The 19,748-nt window shown below is 31.9% G+C and overlaps 3 protein-coding genes across 4 annotated transcripts in view; 2 read left to right on the plus strand and 1 right to left on the minus strand.

Annotated features, from left to right (window-relative positions):
• The window catches only part of LOC126834495 (uncharacterized), a 102,751-nt gene extending 100,721 nt beyond the window's left edge, over window positions 1–2,030 (plus strand). The window contains exon 15 of the mRNA XM_050566451.1: window positions 409–2,030. The gene's annotated coding sequence lies outside the window, so the exon portion shown is untranslated. The remainder of the gene's footprint in view (window positions 1–408) is intronic.
• Window positions 2,031–2,091: 61 nt separating this feature from the next.
• Window positions 2,092–5,714, minus strand: LOC126834499 (vacuolar protein sorting-associated protein 72 homolog). Of its 2 annotated transcripts, none has more exons than XM_050566460.1 (3): window positions 5,625–5,714; window positions 4,030–4,288; window positions 2,092–3,031 (listed from the first exon to the last, which is right to left on the minus strand). In XM_050566460.1, exons 2-3 carry the CDS (start codon window positions 4,275–4,277, stop codon window positions 2,359–2,361), a joined length of 921 nt encoding a protein of 306 aa, XP_050422417.1. In that variant the 5' UTR covers window positions 4,278–4,288; window positions 5,625–5,714; the 3' UTR covers window positions 2,092–2,358. The 2 variants fall into 2 exon arrangements, with proteins under 2 accessions (XP_050422417.1, XP_050422416.1); XM_050566459.1 differs by lacking the exon at window positions 5,625–5,714 and adding an exon at window positions 4,373–4,628 and having other exon boundaries at window positions 2,093–3,031.
• A 232-nt stretch (window positions 5,715–5,946) lies between these two features.
• On the plus strand, window positions 5,947–18,821 carry LOC126834984 (fatty acid synthase-like). The gene is made up of 32 exons (XM_050567246.1): window positions 5,947–6,633; window positions 8,093–8,245; window positions 8,316–8,486; window positions 8,809–9,009; window positions 9,081–9,316; window positions 9,407–9,988; window positions 10,178–10,411; window positions 10,480–10,899; window positions 10,982–11,286; window positions 11,355–11,499; window positions 11,773–11,883; window positions 11,951–12,059; window positions 12,197–12,466; window positions 12,551–12,718; window positions 12,784–12,944; window positions 13,003–13,182; window positions 13,247–13,483; window positions 13,549–13,748; window positions 13,823–14,020; window positions 14,211–14,280; window positions 14,368–14,544; window positions 14,625–14,807; window positions 14,902–15,100; window positions 15,171–15,363; window positions 15,440–15,573; window positions 15,645–15,756; window positions 15,835–15,979; window positions 16,755–17,049; window positions 17,254–17,537; window positions 17,637–17,864; window positions 18,000–18,233; window positions 18,535–18,821. Exons 1-32 carry the CDS (start codon window positions 6,495–6,497, stop codon window positions 18,721–18,723), a joined length of 6,663 nt encoding a protein of 2,220 aa, XP_050423203.1. The 5' UTR covers window positions 5,947–6,494; the 3' UTR covers window positions 18,724–18,821.
• The last annotated feature ends 927 nt before the right edge of the window (window positions 18,822–19,748 follow it).

Below are 19,748 nucleotides of genomic sequence, written 5' to 3' on the forward strand. Positions count from 1 at the left end.
GAGACACATACCCACCTAGCATCGCTCCTGAAATCATTTTAATAAAAATGATTATCAGGAAATCACAGAGGTATCGCATGGTCTTACTTCGAGCATGTAGCATGCAATTGATGCGGTAATAAGAGGGAGTTACTGTGCAAATAGGCATAATATTATTGTGATATTAATATCTTGTACGGTATAAGAAGGTACCCCAGAAGGTATCTGAAATATATTTTTTTATATAAACACATTATTACAAGATGTACTTACTGATCAAGTTCTCGAATCTTCGAGCGCGGCCTTTTCTGGGCCGATGTGCGCGCCCTAATGTGTTACAGTTGTTATTTAACATTTGAGTAATTTAATATACAGTGTATAATTAATTGTTAACGTAACAATAATACTATGTTTAACTAATACTTCCAGGTCGAACGTGTTCGCTACAATCAAATTACGCAAAACCAGCACCAACGATCGGTCGGCTCCGAAAATACTACAATAATTTTTTGCAAAACTTGAAAAAAATTACATTATATAATATTAGCATATATGTAGTACTATAATTATTAACCTTTTTTGTTTAAGAAAATAAAACGGATAATATATTATTGTTTTATTAATAATAATTATCTAGACACACGCTGTACATAGGTACATAATAATATTATCGTTTTACAGGCCGAATTTTGCTCAATTAATAATATTTTGTCTTAGCAAAACCGCCAAAGTATTTTTTTTTAAGCATCTCCTAAGGTGGTAAACAATTTCTTTTGGCGCGGTTTTAATCGTTTACGATGACAATTCGAAGTATTATTATAATAGAATTATCATCCCAAGTTATTCTAGATTGATTTATATGTTATATTTTTAAACGAATTAACCGTTAGGCAAATATTATTACGTGCACATATTATTATCTTATTTAGTTATAACCAAAACATATATAATTTTCTTTTTCATATTATGTCATTGGAATCCGTCCTCTTTTATGTATGTTGGATTTGTATGTAGGTACACCTCCAATAATATATTTAAAATAATTATAGTTATTAATAATAATAAATAAACATTACTATTACGTACGACAATGTAATTCCATTCAATATCAGTGCAATAAAAAATTATACCCGTTTACCGATTCGAGTAAGGTGTTATTCGATATTTACTTATTGTAAAGTATATTTTAATGGACATTTAAATGTATGTATATAACAATTTTAAGTACTCTTAAGTGTAAAATCTAATGAATTTAACAATTACATTCCCAATCAAATAGTGCATTGTTTGACGATAATACCAATGTAATATACAAAAATTATTTGTACAATAATTACAAACAACGACAAAAATTTAAGCATAAACACGATTTGGTCATTCAAGTTGATCAGTCTAGAGTTTTTTTGCACCATAATAATTATTATAAAATTAATTTTAAGTTAAAAAACTATGTATACAAGTTATTCTATCGTTAAAAATGTATTATTCTTATACAGCTTCTTTTTTAGCTAATATTAAATGTTCTAATTAAATTAAAAATGGAATTAATTTGCTGTAATTCTTTTCATTTACATTAGTTTTATATTACTAATATAATAGTTTTAACAATAATATTATTAAAATATAATAAATGTTACCCGAAATTATATTTTGGTATTAATCATAAAAAAAAAAATGTAATCTATAAATTATTATACTCAAATTATTAGTTTTTCGTACTTATAAATTCATCTATTTATACTTTATTGATATACTTATTATTTTTTTTTGTTAATCTTGTTTTTGTAAATTTATGGTATGTGGGAAATTTTTATTATAAAACGATGTTCGGACCCATTTACGTATATAGTTCAATAAAAACTTATTTCACAAGTCAGAGTGTTTGCCAAATTTTCAAGTATGGACAAATTTGAACAAACCTCCTCAAATTATTAAATTTAATCATACGAAAAGATATCAGTCAGTTTTTATTGAAATTATATACACTATTTGGGTTGCGGTCTTCGTGTTACATATTTTTTAAAGGAATATATTGTTATAATATGTATAATTAAAATTAATGAAAAATACATAAATATTTTATTTATGAATAAACCGTTTTCATTTATTGACAAAAAAAAAAACAACAAATTATCGGCAATGAAAATATTCAATATTTTATCGTAATGACTACAATACAAAAAACAAAATAATAAAAATAACTTAGAAATGAAAAATATTATAACAACAATATTTATAATCAGTGTTGGCTCAAAGTCAATTTAAATTTCCACATTTCATTTTTAACATTTGATTGTTAATTATTTATAAAATATGAAAAATATTCTATTTTTATTGTTGATCAAAAATGAAATCACTAAAATATGATACAACATTAGGTTACTTTTTCTTCGCTAGCACTTCATCAAAATGCATTGAGTACACGGATCTCAGTATAGAAAATACTTTTTGATTTTTATAAGGATGACCAGTGAGTGGATCAACATACCTAGCATATTCTCCGGTGAATACACACTTTCTTGGCGATTTAGGGGGTATTGCTACTTTTTTTGGAAATAAACGTTTTGCTTCTTCGTAATCGTTAATTGTCAACGTAGTACGTTCGAAAACGTCTCGACTTTCCCGTTTGTCTTCTTGATCATCAGTCTCAATATTTACGGTATCTTCATCTCCGCCAGCAAATGGTACGGATTTACTGTGGAACTTTATTGTGCCTGTATAGAATACACGGTGCTTGACACGAGTTTGTTTTTTTGCCAATTCTAATTTTTCGAATTTTTCTAGTGATTTTAAATTTTCCAATTCGGTTTCTTTTGCCTCTTCCAATAGTTTTTGTTGAGAAGGCATTTCTTCCGGGGGCATAGGCTTGATACGTTTAATTTTGCGACGACGTTCTTTAATGCGCTCAATTGTTTCTTGAGATTTAACGGCCGTAGATTGTCTAATAGATTTACGTTCATACGAGGTTTCAGCGACTTTCTCTGTTCTGGATCGTTTCCTTTTAGGTGTTTCTTTTTGCTGAACAGGCTTTGGGGCTTTTGGTTCTTGATATCTGCAAAATGTATTTAGATAATTAAAAAAATGTATCATAACTCAGTTAAACTAAAAAACACTTTTTTTAACATAATAATTCTTGCTTATAATTTGGATACATTGTTTTTATTATAGATAAATGTATGATAAAATATCTAAATGGTAATTTCCATAATATGTGAGATGATTCTCAAATTTCAAACTGCAATAATTTGGCCATTTTTTTTTAGTTACAAAGACCAGGTATTAAATTGTTAAAAACTAACCAAGATTCAGAAAATAGCACTAACTTAATTTTGGAAAAAGCCGACAAGGGTTTTCCTTTTCACTTTCCATATCACATAAATGTTTGCCGAGAACTTTTGATCAAATATCACTAATGGACCTTAATTATTTATGCGACTCATTTTCTTTTGTGGCAAAGTTGTATTATTTATTATGTAAAATTATAAATGAATAAACCAAATCAGAAAATATAAAATCACTAAAAATAATTTTATAATATTGTTTCGCAACAGAAACAAAATACATGTATTTGTTTAGTTCTACTAAGAAACTGCATGTAATGCACAAGAAAACATTTTTTTATACAAATATTTTTTTTCACTTCACTATTACAAAAAAAAAGTCATTTAAATAATGCCCAGGTTTTTCCTAATTGGGAGTAGAAATAAAGAATTGTTTTGTAAAAAAAGTAGAAAAGAAGATCGACAAAATCACATTTTAGGAAAGCATCGTGACAGTGGCACAACCAAGGGGGGTCTTCGGGTCCAGACCCCCCTTGAGTATTTTTTTAGGTGGAAAGTTGGGTAAGGTAATTTTAGTTACTGTCTAATTATATTTTAAAGTAAACAATATTTATTCATTTTGGCAATATAATAATATAATAATTTTGTTTTGGTCTGCTTTGTGTAACAGGCTAGGAACCACTCAGACACACATATATATATAACCTTTAGTTCATTTATATGCGTTAATAATTTCAGAAAACATAGGAATTTTAACTTTAATATTGACCTGTTTTGGTTTTTTTTTGGTTTTTCTTCTTCTTCGTTATCAGATATGACTTCATCGTTTTCATCAATACTAAAATCGGAATCAACTTCATCTGGTACGTCTTCATCTACAAAATGAAAATCGTTGTCTTGTTCTTCTTCATTGAAACCGCCATAGGTAGTCTTATAGAAGTCGTCCTCTTCTTCTTCATCTAGCAAACGTGCTAGTTTGTTTCCAGCATTAGCACGACGTTCCCTGGTCGCAGCCATTATCTGCAAACCTGTAGGTTATAATAATTTGCTTTGAAATTCGTTCACAATAAAATAATATTAAATTAAATTTTTAATCATTTTTGTGTGTCTACTTGTTATAACAATTGCTGCTAAACAATATTCCTGAAATGGTTGTTTAGTATTTAAAATACACTATACTTTATTATTGTGCTAGTTATAAATATAGCAACTAATTGTATGGTTTTGTATTATAGAACACAATACAAATAAGTATTGTGAAAAAACTATCAAAAGTGACTAAAGTAACTAACAAAAGTGTACAAATTAATACACAAACACGAAACACATTCAATCACAGAACACCGCTGCAGCTGTAAAATGTGAACTGGATAATAGCCAAACAATACACTCTGTTATCACAAACAGCGGCTGGTTAAAATGATAATGATGGTTTTTTATTATAGGGGTACTCAAAATATCCTAAAATGTTTGTTTATTCTTAAATATTTTGAGTACCCCTACGATAACATTACGGTTATTTTTCCCGGGGTTTTTTTATGCCGTTTAAAAACGCAGATAAAGAAATTTCAAATGAGCATATTTAGCAGCCTAAATTGAGAAGGTTAAGGGGTCGATGACTTAGAGTACGATGACTGGAGTAGATAACGCAAATTCTATGTACTGGTGGATTGTAAACTTTATCTAAACGAGTGCAGAAAAACTATACCGTGAATTTCGACAGTGTCACAAAAGGGTATTCTGTTATCATAAACTGACATTTAACTTTAATCTGACATTTTTAACAAAGTTTTAATTTTAAATTACACCCAATTCAGCTGGATAAAAACAAATTGTTTACTAGCATTGTTCATATGTGTGGTACCTACATTAGCATTTAGATTCCTTGGTCATCAGTGATAGTTATTCGGTGTCCTATTTTTTAACTCATTCATATGCTTAAGATTAATTTTTAAAGGTGAAAAACAAAAAGCGTTTACTGTTTTGAAAGTTTCATTTAGTACACATTATAAAATTGATTGTATAAATATTTTCTGTAAAGTACTATAAGCTACATAAATAGGTTAAATTATTACTATGTATGTAGTACGGTTTAGGTAATCGACCTAAAAATTATACCAATTGTTTACAATTCATGAGTATTATCCAAACGTTCTAGTGTTAGTTTTAGGCAAAAAAATATGGTATAGTAGCACACCTATAGATACAATTTTAAACTGATAAATGTATTGTGTTAATTAGCTGGAAAAATACTTTCTTCATTTCGAATAACGTATTACAATGACATACCTCATCACAATATTATTTAACTAAAAACATTTTAGAATAATACAATGTATAATACAAATTTAAAAAAAAACTTACGTATTATAACAATATTGTATGATTATTTTCAACAGTGTTGCGCAGAAAAAGAAATGTGATTCAGTTCATCAGTTATTATGTTTATTCATTAAACATTAGTATCGATTAATATGGTATTTGTTCATACTAATGAGACGACTTAAAAAAAAAATGTGTTATTCTACTTACTAATTATAATTTTAACTAAGCTTACTATTTTCATTTGTATGAATATTTATGAATAGCGTGTACTATATAGGAAGTGTAAGTGTTTTTGTGATTTGAAATTACCCACTGTTTAGCACCTTCTATTGGTTTTTTAAAATTTTTATTCGATTCGTGTTTTGTATTTTATACATTAATTACCGTGCCGAACGCACACTGGAGCATTAGTAATAATTTTATTTTCTTCGTTTACCTACGGTTGGAAAGAACAGGAAACATTTTAGTTTGTGAACACCATTAGTGCGGCGGTACAAAACAATGTGCCATATATTTTGTGTTGCACGTCCATACATAGTTTAAATGTAGGTATTACTTATTATATTTTGTCCCATTTTATGTTGTACCGAAAACATTTGATGTGAATTGCAAATTTTAACCTTTGAGGTTCATCCTAGGACATAAAGTTTAACGATCGCGCGTTGTTGAATACTAATTAATCATCCAAAATTGTTCGAGTACATAATCGAATTTAATGTACCGTCGCTCCGCGGCCAGTATGATCATGTATTATCCGTTTTTTGAAAATCAAGTTGATAAAATATAAAAAGATAATAATAATATTATTTGTGTGCAACGAGGTCGTGCCGAACGTCCGTGGACTATAGAAACAGGTAGCAGTGTTTATTAGGAACTTTCATTACGGACTCAGTGGTAGGAAACAATATTATGGCTGATCCAAAAGTCGAAGTCGTAATATCTGGGATCGGAGGTTGGTTTCCGGAATGCAACAACCTGGACGAACTGAAGACGTTACTGTTTGAGAAAGGCAACGGAGTCACTGAGGACAACCGTCGATGGATTGCTGGTTAGCGTTTTTTTTTTTTCGATAACGTTTAAAATGTTATTAATTATTTCAAATACTCAGAAAAATAGTTGGTCCAAATAAAATTATTACGGTTAATATAGGAACACAATACATTTCTAGTTGAAATAACTAAATAAATAGTTGGACTAACTAAATTTTTAGTTAAAGCAACTATACGTCATTTAGTTATTCCAACTAGAAATGTATTGTGTGCTTATATTAATCAGTTGGACCAACTTTTTTCGGTGTATAACTTTTAAAATGGTATTTTTTTATTAGAGTGATTGTTTAGGATTTACAAAATACGTGTACCACCGAAAAACCTTAATTTGATTAGATTTAGTCATGCGGCCATGTTAAATATTTCAAGTGGCTAATAAGTTTATAGCCGAAACCATAAAACTAAATTAAAAAACAATTATACCATGAGTATGATATTAATAAAAACCACTTTGTAGAACATTTATTTGAATTCATATAATTTTCCTTTAAATCTACTCATAGTCATAATCGCAAATAAATTACAATTTTGATATATTATAACAGTTTTGATGGTCATTTAAAAAAACATTTTTTTAACCTTACAATAAATGTACACTTTGCTCAAAATTAAAAAAGTCTGAATTTAATTGCAAACAAATTTAATACATATATGAACATGATAAATGAAACCAATTTTTTTTTTACATACCAATAATACAATGCATCAAAGCTATAATTCTTTTAATGTATTTATTTCTTAATTATAATAATAATTGAATGTGATGTTTCTTATTTTCTAAAACGCTTCTTTAGTCGTGAAAACGTAGTTTTACGTTACTACCAACATTTTTGGTACAGCTGAATAATGGTTTTGAAATATTTTATTTTTCTAAATTCAAAATGTAGTTTGAATTTTTCTTTGGAACGCGAAAAAAATTATTAAAATGTTATAGTGCTATAACAATTAGATAAATTATACATACTACATTGTTTTGTTAATTATAATAGTCTCGAAAGACTTAGAATACACTTACATCGTATTAGGTAAAATTTCTTCAACTTTATTAAAAATGTAATTTGTTATAATACAAATAATAATAAAATACTTTGCTTTTATGACATTCAACACATTTTTTACATAAAGTTTAATTTTGTATACGGAAAATTCTATTTGAAAACCCAAAATTAAAACCGGATTTATGTTACATCACTACATACGACACGGGTAAAAAATCATAAAAACCACGTTTTCACAGCTTTAAAAGCAACTTACAAAAAACTTTTCGTTCTGTGTATAATCTGCGATCAGATTCGGATTGAGCAAGAACAATCCTAAAAAATGTATATATTTCGTTTGTTGTTAAAAAAAAAAAAATAATTTGTTGAATAGTGTTATTGTTTAAATACTTAGTTTTAATGTTTAAGGTGATAATTTAACATAAAATATAACAATGATGAATTTTCTGATATTATTAAGGTTCTTTGGGAACGCCACACGCTACGGGGAAAATAAAAAATCCCGACAGGTTCGACAATGTTTTTTTTGGTATTCACCGTAAAATGACCGAGAGCTTGGACGCATTGACCAAAATCAGTCTGGAAAGATCCGTGGAAGCAATAGTCGATTCTGGTAATATCGGGTTTACATTATCAAATGATTTTTATTTAATCGACAATACTGCGTGTGATTATCGTTCTAGGCCTAAGCCCTGTTGATTTGTCTGGAACCAATACAGCGGTTTTCATGAGCTCTTGTGTAAGTGAATCGGAATTTTTCGAAGTGTTCGACACAAAGAAAAGAGGTTTTGGAATATTGGGACACAACAGAGCCATGCAAGCTAACCGTTTGTCGTATACGTTGAACTTAAATGGTGAGCTCGTTAATAAAAATAGTATACGCAGTACTGCAATAAGGAATCGATGTCCTATCCTGTAGATAGGAGCAAGTAAAAATGTTTATCATAACCATTTATTTGCGGTTCATATTTATTAATATTTGGAACCCTCAGTTAATTTTTTTTTATTAGTCACTCCACATAGTCCACTTCTAAATTGGGTTTTTAAACAATTTTATGAAAAAGGTTTTTTTTTTTTTAAACAATTTTATTTGCTCCGAAACAAGGGGATCAAATAGGCATTAATTCCCGAACTTACCCGGGTCCTTGTAATTAAAACGTTGTACTTATATTAAAGGACCGAGCTATACGACTGACTCGACGTGGATCGGAGGAGCTCAGGGGTTGATGAGAGCGAAAAAGATGATTGAAGATGGTTTAGCGAACGCGGCAATCGTGGGCACGTGCAGTCTGTGTCTGAATCCTAACATGTCTCTTCAGCTGGAAGGATTGGGTAGATTGTCACGAGAGATCGGCACCAAGTGTTTTTGCGCGGACGGTAAAATTGAGAAACAACTTTTTACTGTTCTGTTTTTTTTTAGTGAAATTAAAGAATTTCTGTGTAATTAGCAAATGGAACGAACAGAGCCGAGTCGTGCGTGGCATTTTTTTTACAAAAATCGACCGAAGCCAAACGTTCGTACGGGACCTTGTTAAACGTAACTGCAATTTGCGGTGACACCGGAAATGTGTTTACCCATTTTTCGGCGGGCTTATACGAACAAACTTTGTTGGACGCTTACAAGGCTGCCGGAGTGGATCCCGCCACCGTAAACTACGTCGAAGCCGAAGGTTCAGGAATTAAGGTATAATTGAGCATATAGTATATAGGCATTTAAATACTTGTTACAAGCGTGTGTTGTAGTTATGTCATAATATGTGTATGATTTGAACAGAAAGTCGACACGATGGAATTAAATGTTTTGGAGAAGATATTTTGCTCTTCCAAGCGTAGAGAACCGTTAAAAATCGGTTCGGTCAAAAGCAATATCGGTCATAGTGAAGCTAGTTCCAGTTTAGTTTCGTTGGCAAAAGCGCTTATAGTCTTAGACACCGGGTACATACCGCCGAATTTGAACTACACAGAGCCCGACCCAGATTATACGGCCATCACGTCTGGAAAAATAGAAGTGGTGACAGAAAAAACTGCCCTGACCGGCGACACTATTGGCGTTAGCACGTTTGGCCTTTGCAATTCATTCAGCCATTTGATTATAAAGCAAAATAAAAAAAACAAAACGAGAAAATACAAAAAAGACCAACAACCGTTCATCGACGGTTTCCCCAGACTCATCCCGCTGTCTGCGCGAAACGAAGAAGGGCTGAACGAGTTGATCCAAAAGGTAAAAAACAGTGAAGTGGACGAAGAGTATGCCGCACTGTTACAAGGAGTATTCTATAACACGATATACGCCCATCACTACAGAAGCTATACGATTTTTCCCAGCATCGACGATAAAACTCAAGAGGAAACAACAGTATGTAGAGATTATTAGCAATACAATAGGCTTGTCTATTGCATCGAAGCAACCACCTCGTCCACGTTTCTCCATTCTTCCATTCCGTACCCTATTGCTTGCTCCGCTGTAAAAAACGCAATATATTGACGCTATTTTTACGTGTATAAATGACGTATTAATGTTTCATATGATTGGTTTTCTTTATAGTACATTCCGTCGTTGACCAAGCGACCAATCTGGTTTATATTTTCTGGTATGGGTTCCCAATGGAACGGTATGGGAAAACAACTGTTAGATGTGCCGATATTCGCCGATTCGATCCGTAAATGCGAAGCCGTGTTGAAGCCAATGGGTGTCGACCTTATGGACATTTTGACCAGTGACGATCCTAAACTGTTTGATAACATTCTGAACGCTTTCGTCGGCATAGCCGCCATACAGGTTTGTTGTAAAACGTGTGTGTGTGTGGAAACAATATTATGCCATATTACAAAAACGTTTTCAAACAGATAGGTTTAGTGGACGTGCTTAAAGCTCTCGGTATCGAACCCAACGGTATTGTCGGACATTCGGTGGGCGAATTGGGATGTGCATATGCTGACGGTTGCTTCACGGCCGAACAAATGATACTCGCAGCCCACGCCAGAGGTCGAGCTTCTATCGAAACCGAACTAATTCCAGGAATGATGGCAGCAATTGGAATGGGTTACAATCAAATCAAAGACAGGTTACCGCACGACATCGAAGTCGCTTGTCACAATGCGTCCGACAGTTCAACACTATCTGGACCCACTGAGAGTGTAAACAAATTCGTGGATCAGTTGAAATCCGAAGGTGTATTTGCCAAAGTAGTAAATGTCTCCAACATCGCGTACCACAGTCGTTATATAAAACCGGCGGCTCCGACTCTACTCAAATACCTAAAAGAAGTAATGACAATCGGTGGTTATTAGGGTTTTAAAAAAAAAAGCAAAATCGATTGAAACATTAAATCTGTTTAAATAATTATAGGTGATCCCCGAATCCAAACCGCGGTCATCGAAATGGATAAGTAGTTCAATCCCCGAATCAGAATGGGGTAACGAACTTTCATTGACTAGTTCTCCTGAATATCATACAAATAATCTTCTGGGTCAAGTTTTATTTGAAGAAGCCTCTAAACACATCCCCGAAAACGCTATTACGATAGAAATCGCTCCTCATGGTCTTTTACAAGCAATTCTGAAACGTTCTTTAAAAGAAAACGTTACAAATATACCGTTAACTCATAGGAGTACAAAAGACTCGGTGAGGTTTTTATTAAACGCAGTTGGAAAGTAAGTAGATCAATTTCGATAGAATAAAGATTTTGTGGCATTGTAGCGGACTTGACGTATATTTATAGAATGTATGCAAATGGTATGACGCCCAACATTGAAGCTCTCTATCCACCAGTAAGTTACCCGGTCAGCCGAGGGACACCAGCAGTACATTCTCTTTTTCCATGGGACCACACTGAAAAGTGGGCTCTAAAGTCTATGGTGCAAGCAGTAAGTATTCATAAACGACAATAATAATTGTTACTAATGATTATAATAATTTGTGCATACAAATATGTTAAACCAAGTTTAGAGTTTCAACTCTACAAAAAAGTTTTCCAATTATATACAACACTTAATACACATTGTTTCGATAACCTAATCTCGTATCAAAACAGGCATCAACAATTTTGTTTTAGTAACCTTATACCTTTCTTTCAAAGCTGTACCCGAGGAAAAAGTAGTTATAAAAATAAATTTATATTAAAAGATTTTTTTTTTTAGGGCACAAGACTTCCAAGTGAAAGAATATTTAACGTGACTTTTAATAACGATCCAATTTTATTAGAATACAGAATAAATGGCCGACATATTATACCATATTCCAACCTTTTGGTAAAATATGCGTTTTTTTTTTCAGTTTTTTTACAAACTTAAAATAATAAACTAAATAATTTTCTAGTGGTATGTTTGGAAATCGTTTTTAATAACTAACAATGAATACAGTATTTACGATCCAATCGTATTCCAAGAATTGCATTTCTTTAAATCCGTTGAAATCACAGAAGTCGGTAAGAATAAGTCAGTTCATCATAATTAGTATTTTTTAATTTATAAAACGAATCAGCTGAACACATTTTTAAATAATAACTATAACATCTTATACTCACTAGCGATTTATAGAAAAACTATTTACACAAATTTTCAGAAAAACTTGAGTTCTATTCACTTATACATCGGGGAACGGGACACTTCGAACTTTGCCTTCAAAATGACATTATAGTTTCCGGTAGAATATTCCATCCGGATGCAATGGAAAAATCAGAAATGGATAGAAAAATGCAAAATGTAAAAGTCGTTTCTGGTAAACCTTCCAGTTCGATCGCGCATCACGATGTATACTCTTCTCTAGAACATATTGGTTATAATCTTGGTGAAAATTTCAAGAACATAACTAACATCGACTTATTTAACCGAGGTGAAGAAGTATAGAAATTACACTTTTCTGTAGCCTTAAGGAATTTTTTTTTTATTCCAATGTACCTTTATTGAATTTATAAAGGATGTCGAGCAAATATTAAATGGAAAAACGATTGGGTGTGTTTCCTGAATGCGGTTGTCTCTTTGCAAATATACCAAGACATTGACAATTGTAGTCGCCCATTAGAATGGCACACAATACGCGAATTATATATAAATCCAGAACCATTAAAGAATATGTGTGACAGAGGTATTCGAGTTTTTTTAATAAAATTTATCTACAATTTAGTCTCATTTGAAAAACAATTATTTCAGATATTTCGGTTAACTATTGTTTGAATACCAATGAATTTACTAGTGACGGATTATATATGTCACATTCTACCGTTAATGTTCTATCGCTGAATGTGTTCGAACCGGTTGAACTACGATTAGACGAGGAACAGTTCATGAAATTAAATAATCATAACATTAAAGTATTTGACTTGTGTATTATTGTGCAACGTAGAATGTGAACATTTAATTATGTTTTAGTCTGATGATGACCAGTTCATCAATAACTGTATGCAAATTATACTGGAAAAGAAAAATTACCAAGTCGGATTTAGTTTGTCCAACTTGGACGTTTACTATGCCAATAAAAATAACGACAATATATTGGTATCTTACCTGACGTCAATTAAGTCCATTTTAGATACTCATCTCTCTATTCAAGTCAGTTAACATAAAGTCGACTGATGTAATGTTATTATATATACATATATATTTTCATTCTTAGACGGTCATAACAAATATGGATAACGCAAATGTGAACACAGTATGCCAAAACATCACAAAAGGTTACAACGTGGCGTTAGTCTCAAAAAATCGCATACAAGAAGCAACCTTATGGTTGTCAAATAAAAAAAAAGCGTTTATGATAATACTTTCGGATGAGCCCCTTCAAAGCAATAAGGATTGGAGCGTCATAACTCAGCAGAAGCTGAATAATAAGTATTCAGTTTTAGTGAAAAAGGTAAAATGTGAATACGTTTGTCGTTAGAAACACGTTTGACTGAAAGTGATTTGTTTTAAATTTAGACTAAAGTAAAAACCTATGATAGCTTAGAAATAAAAAGTATTTCTGATATTAAAAATATTCAGAACGAACTGAGAGTAGTTTTAGACAAAAATCATTCTTCCAAACGAGTTCTGTACATTGTAACAAAAATTGTTCCTTTTGAAAAAATATCGAATTTTATATACGATGTAGTCCAAGGAAATCACTCGAAAAAATTACGGTGAGTGATGTTTTTCTTAAGTACACATGAATTTAAATAGTACTAACGCTACCCCGCATTATTTGTACGTCTAGGTTTGTGTTTTTGTTGGACGAATCAGCACCGACATTCGATGTGAACAATCAATTTTATAAGGAACAGCTTCAGAAAAATTTGGTCATCAACATTTATAAAAATAGAGAATGGGGCACTTTGACGAAGCATTTTATAGCCGATTCCGTCAGTGACGCTATCCCGGAAAAAAATCCTCCGTCTCAAATCGATGCGCTTTCGTAAGTGGATTAGTTTGTAAATGAAAATAATATAATAACTAACAAGAGCGTGAAATAGCATCGTAAGAATTTTAAATAGAGTTGATATGGTCCAAATATGGAAACTAAAAAAAAACGTGACACAAAACATATTACAGGGATCAATTACTATATAAAATGTATTAACAGCTATTATGTTGTACTATTTCAGACTAGAAGGGCTGAATGTGAAATGTTTGGGTATAAACTTTAAAGATATTACAATTAACAACAACGCCACTGTGAGTGATTGTATTTTATACGATAATAATTTTGTTCTAAACAACTAGGTACAATTAATGTCGTTATAATTCATATTTTATATTTAGAGCGAACTCGGATATTTAGAATATTCTGGGCTAACAAGTGAAGGAAAACGAGTAATGGGAATTGCTCCATTCGAAACCACGTCAAAACATATTTTACCAATACCAGGGTTATCATGGGAAATTCCTTCCGATTGGTCATTGGAAGACGCAGCAACAGTTCCCATTCCCTACACATTGGTAAATGTTAATTATTCCCCCTTAAATGTAGTGATCTGAATAGTGAATATAAACGAATGTTATTTTCATTATCCTGATAGGCATATTACATGCTGGCCTGCCTGAACATTAGATATCGACCGGTGTATTCAGTTTTGGTACACGCCGGTTTTCATCCTGTCGGACAAGCAGCATTAGCGATTTGCTTATCGCAGGGTTATGATGTGTACACGACTGTTGCAAACGAAGAACAAGCGTCGTTACTCAAAAAGAAATTCCCACAGGTAAGTTCCAATAAAATACCAATTGGTGGTCAACGACAGGTTCAGCTATTTGTGAAACCTATTGTCTGATCACGGTGGCTTTTATCGTTTTAAGTTACCGGAGTCGAGAATATTTAGCTACGAAGATAGTAGATTTGAAGTTGAAATTAGAATCGCTACGAAAGGCTTCGGTGTGTCGATTGTAATAAACTGTCTTAACGGCAACGAATTCCACGCGTCTGTTGATTTAATTGCGAAACATGGGAAATTTTTCCAATTGACCAAAACTGATATGAAAAATTACGAAAAAATGGGTAACGTTTGCATAGTATAAATCATCGCATATTATTATTATATTATCTGTTGAACTGTTACGTTTTCCAGGGTTAATGGTTTTCTTGAAAGTTGTTGCGTTTTACGCCATAAGTCCCGATGCCATAAGAGATGAAACTGACAAAATAAAGTTCGAACTTCAAAATAAAGTACAAAAAGGGATAAAACAAGGTGTTGTCAAACCGTTTGACCGATGTGTACTAACAGGGCCGTGCACGGGCAAAGAAGCAATAAAAACACTAAAGTATATGCGGCCCAGATTTAATCAATTCTTCTAGCTTTGGTTAATGCCTTTTTTATTTTGCTCACTGTATATGTAGATTGACGTCACAAGGACTGGAATCCAAACGTGTAGTGCTGTCGCTGGAAGGAGAAAAACTGTTGTCGAAATCCAATAAGGATGTCACACAACTAAGATATCAATGTTTCCCAAACAAGATATATTTGATCATCGGTGAATACTTTTTATGCACTATTTATTTCAATACAATGGATCTACTAATATTCGAACAACTTTGTTTACAGGAAGTAAATATAGCGCTTGGATAGATCTCGCAGAGTGGTTAGCACTTCGAGGAGCTCGCAAAATAATTGTAGCCATAAAAAAACACGCCATGTCAACAACGGTTTCGAGGAGGTAATGAAAAAAATAATTTTTAATAAAGCGATAATCTGAAAATTATTTTTTTTTTATATTCTATTTTACTCTAAACAGGTTCAATTTTATTTTATCGCGCTATAATAACATTATATTTCAAGTAGTGTCGGAGTCAAGTTTTAATTCAAAGAAGGACGTTGTTAGTTTATTAAAGGACGCTACAGCAACAAATCCTCTAGCCGGAGTGTTTTTCGCTACAATGGTAATTAATTATAGTGTAACTTTATTTCTGTATTATTAACCATTTCTACATCAATATTACATAATATATTTTTTCCTTTTGATATTTTGCGAATCAATTGAATTTCTTACAATCATCGAGTTAGTCTAGCATATTATAATTACTTAAGTATTAGTTTTGGTAGTATCATTCTAATATTTTCGCCAACGACTAGGACAGTCTAATTTTCATCGTGTCAGGTAATTAAAAAAAAATATTAGGCTTTATTGAACAATATTATGACTGAACAGTTGCAGTAATTAATATACATTGGGATCAACTAAAAATATAAATAAATACAAAAAATGATCACTTAAAAATATGTTTAATGAAAGCCAGCGCCTAAAATAAATCTAATGATGGAGGTTATAATGGAAACAGAACGGAGTTAAGGGTGGGATGGGTTAGGATTATATTTAATACTCTAAGTGGAGAGAAAGTTAAAACGAATATTTCTGTTATAAGAAAGAGAGCGGGTCAGTGAAAAAGAAGATGAGAAGAATCTCACCTAGTAGATTCATCATGTAAAGTGCAGTATGGGGAAGAATTGAGCGAGTCGGAAAAAGAGAAGGCAGATAGGATTTGAAAAAAAAAACACTAAAGCATAGTTTCGAGAATTGATTGTACATTTTAAATCCGGTGTTGTAGGTTATTAAATATTTCATAATTATTTTCGCTTAAGTCTATTTTTACAGAAACTACATAGTACTTGCGCACATTAATCGTTACAGTTATTATTATTGCTACTAATTAATAGATGGACGGAGATGAAAAATTACGCAATATTCAATATGCGTTTGAACACTTTCCATCGAAACCAGACAACAAACCTTTTCTCGTGTGCATTTTGAGTGGTGGGGCTAACATTTGTTCAGAGCTCCGAGAATCGGGTGCTTGTGCAAACGCCGTGAGTATTTCGTGGGACTCAACATCAGATTTCGAGCCCAAACTGCCGGACTTACTGTCGTCATTGGACAAAGTGCTGCTCAATTTAGACACAGTGGCCACTTCGACAATAATTTGCAGCGAAAACGATAAAAATAACATTTTAAGTAAGATGCTCGTTTGACGGTCCGAAATAATTAAATAAGAAGTGATCCGAGAAAAAAAAAATCTTTTTGTAATGCGTTTGGGGCTACACTCGTTGTTGAACCGAAGGGTGTTGTTGTACACCGTAATGTTGACCTTAAAAATAATTTCTTGCACTTAAACACGGGTCGGTGTAAATTATTAATATAAATGTTTTGGTTTAACAGTATACAGAGATGTGTATTCCAACATGACTTCGCATTTTCCCAATTCCGTCGAAGAACTCGACGGGTTCGGAGACTACATCACAGACGAGCCGGTGTTTGTGGAAGTTGCTACGAACAGTCAACGATTTGTAGATAGCCACTGCAACATGCCAATATTCATCGTTGCTGGTTTCCGGCCAGCATTCATGCGCAACCTGTATAAAAACATTAAGAATCCGACTTTCGAGGCGAGATTACCCGAACAAATCGAATCCATCGAACAAGTCGCTAGCGACTTGCTAAAGGTACACATTGGAATAATTAAAACGAAAAAAATCCATAAGACAAACCCTAGGACTTAGCTGGATCATACTATTTTTGTAACGAAATCGTTTTATTTTTAGAAACTAAAAGAAATCAGCTCTTACGGGTCAGTGTCGTTGGTCGGTATATCTTGGGGCGGTCCCGTTTGCATTTGGATGGCACAAATGTTGGAAGCAGAAAACATTTCGGTGAGCTTGACTTTGTTGGAAGGATCGCCAAATCTAATTTTCGAGTGGTCCAAGAGTTTGTTGCAAGACGGTAGCATAAATACCAAATTGGTGTCGAAATACTTCCCGCTGAAGAACACGGTAATGAACATTACACTACAGCCTCGCAGTAAAAATGATAAAAATTATCTTAAAATATAACTTGCACATGTTTGGTGTGTGGTTTGTTTAATTTTGAATTACTCGAACAACGCCGTGTCTTTCTTGCTATTACAGGAGGGCAAACAAATTAACACGGACAAGGGATGGAACACGGAGTTACCTAATGTGTTGAAATCTATTGGCGCTTCATCGGTCACTGCGAACACTTTGAAAGCCCTAAACGCGATACGTTCCAGGCTAACTGCCATTTTTAACATGCAACGACTTCCTGACAAGCTGTACGCCAACATTCAGCTCTTCAAAATATGGGACGATTCGAAAAAGACAAATATTTATAATTTACACGATGTGAGTTTAAACTTAAGCCCGTTACTAATTTACTAATAATTTTCACAGACAATTTATTATTTGTCTTCAGTGACATCGATTAAAAACTATGAAAAAATACATTTATTATTGACCAGCAAATGTGTCAGGTAGTAGGAAAAGAGCTTCTTTTAATATTAATACTTAGTTCAATGATTATACAATAAAGATACTTACCAATAAATCACTACCCGTATAATAATCATATAATAATTACCAGTTATTCAATATTTTCTTCATCCCATCTAAGCTAATAACACTTATGTTGTGTTTTTGTTTCAAGTATTGCAAGCACATACCGACATCACACGTGAGCGATCAAACGGACTTCATAAACATTCTATCAGACAAAAAGTTTGCTAGTGTTATAAATTCAAACATTTTACACTATCATCCGGACACTATCGACGTGCAAATCAGTGAAACTTACAGCCGTGCCGAATATAGTTTCGATGGTTATATTGTAACATAAATATATTTCTCTTTTATCAGGGTACATAATAAATTTAATAATTTATTGTCATTTTTTTTTTTTAATTTCAATTCAATAAACTAATGCTTTTTATTGATACTAATGGCTTATACCTCATATGTGTTTTTTTATTGTATTTTTTCCTTATACCTCATTATTTTACATCTATTCAAGTGTCTAGGGCAGAGGAAGTAAAATACATAAATAAGTAAATGCAGATTTTTAATTTTGAAATCTGTAACGTTTCAAAAACAAAAATTCTAAAAATATATAATACACATATAAAATATCCAAGATTGTTTTGAACATTTCACAATGACATAAGAATTTTCTAAGTTTGACAAAATGTATAGCATTTGTAGAAGTAGTTTTTATTTAATGTTATTTAAGACGGGTTACCGCTAAAAAAATACAAATTTAGACTGCAAAATAATAATAAATAGTAATAATAGTATCTGCTAAAAATAATAATATATATTTAACAATTTTATCGACAGTTCAGTTTTGATTAATGTGATAACTTAAAAAAGCATTATTATGTTTTTTGTTATCAAGACAACCATTTTTAAACAGTTTAAGTGTTTTGGATATGTCAAAATTGGTAGGATTTGGATGGACTGTTTTTTAGATTTCTAAAAAAATCAAGAATCAAACCTAATTTGCTCAATTTTAGGTCTGTTTTAATTTATGATTTCAGCTCGATTCTGACTCTTGATTATACATAAAAACATTAACCGTTGTAAAATTTCAATGAAATGAGTAATGTTTCATGTTCCACATAACATAACTTGTTTTGAACGCATGTTTACACAATTTTTTATCTTTATTAAATTTAACTACTATTTTGGATACATCATTTTGGCATCGATGTAAATATAGAAGGTATTGTCTTACAATATAAAGGGTTTTCATTGATTTATTTGTTTGTGTCTTTAAGACCGCTAGATTGATTTCATCATCTAGAAAGTCTATACATTAAAAATAGTACCTAAAATATACTTTAAAAGGCCAAAAAATGCAAAAAG

Source organism: Adelges cooleyi, unplaced genomic scaffold (assembly GCF_023614345.1).
Source record: "Adelges cooleyi isolate 19-005CV unplaced genomic scaffold, UGA_ACOO_1.1 ACOO_flye_CR_arks_rails_tigmint_CR_PRNA_21, whole genome shotgun sequence".
Taxonomy (NCBI): Eukaryota; Metazoa; Arthropoda; class Insecta; order Hemiptera; family Adelgidae; genus Adelges; species Adelges cooleyi.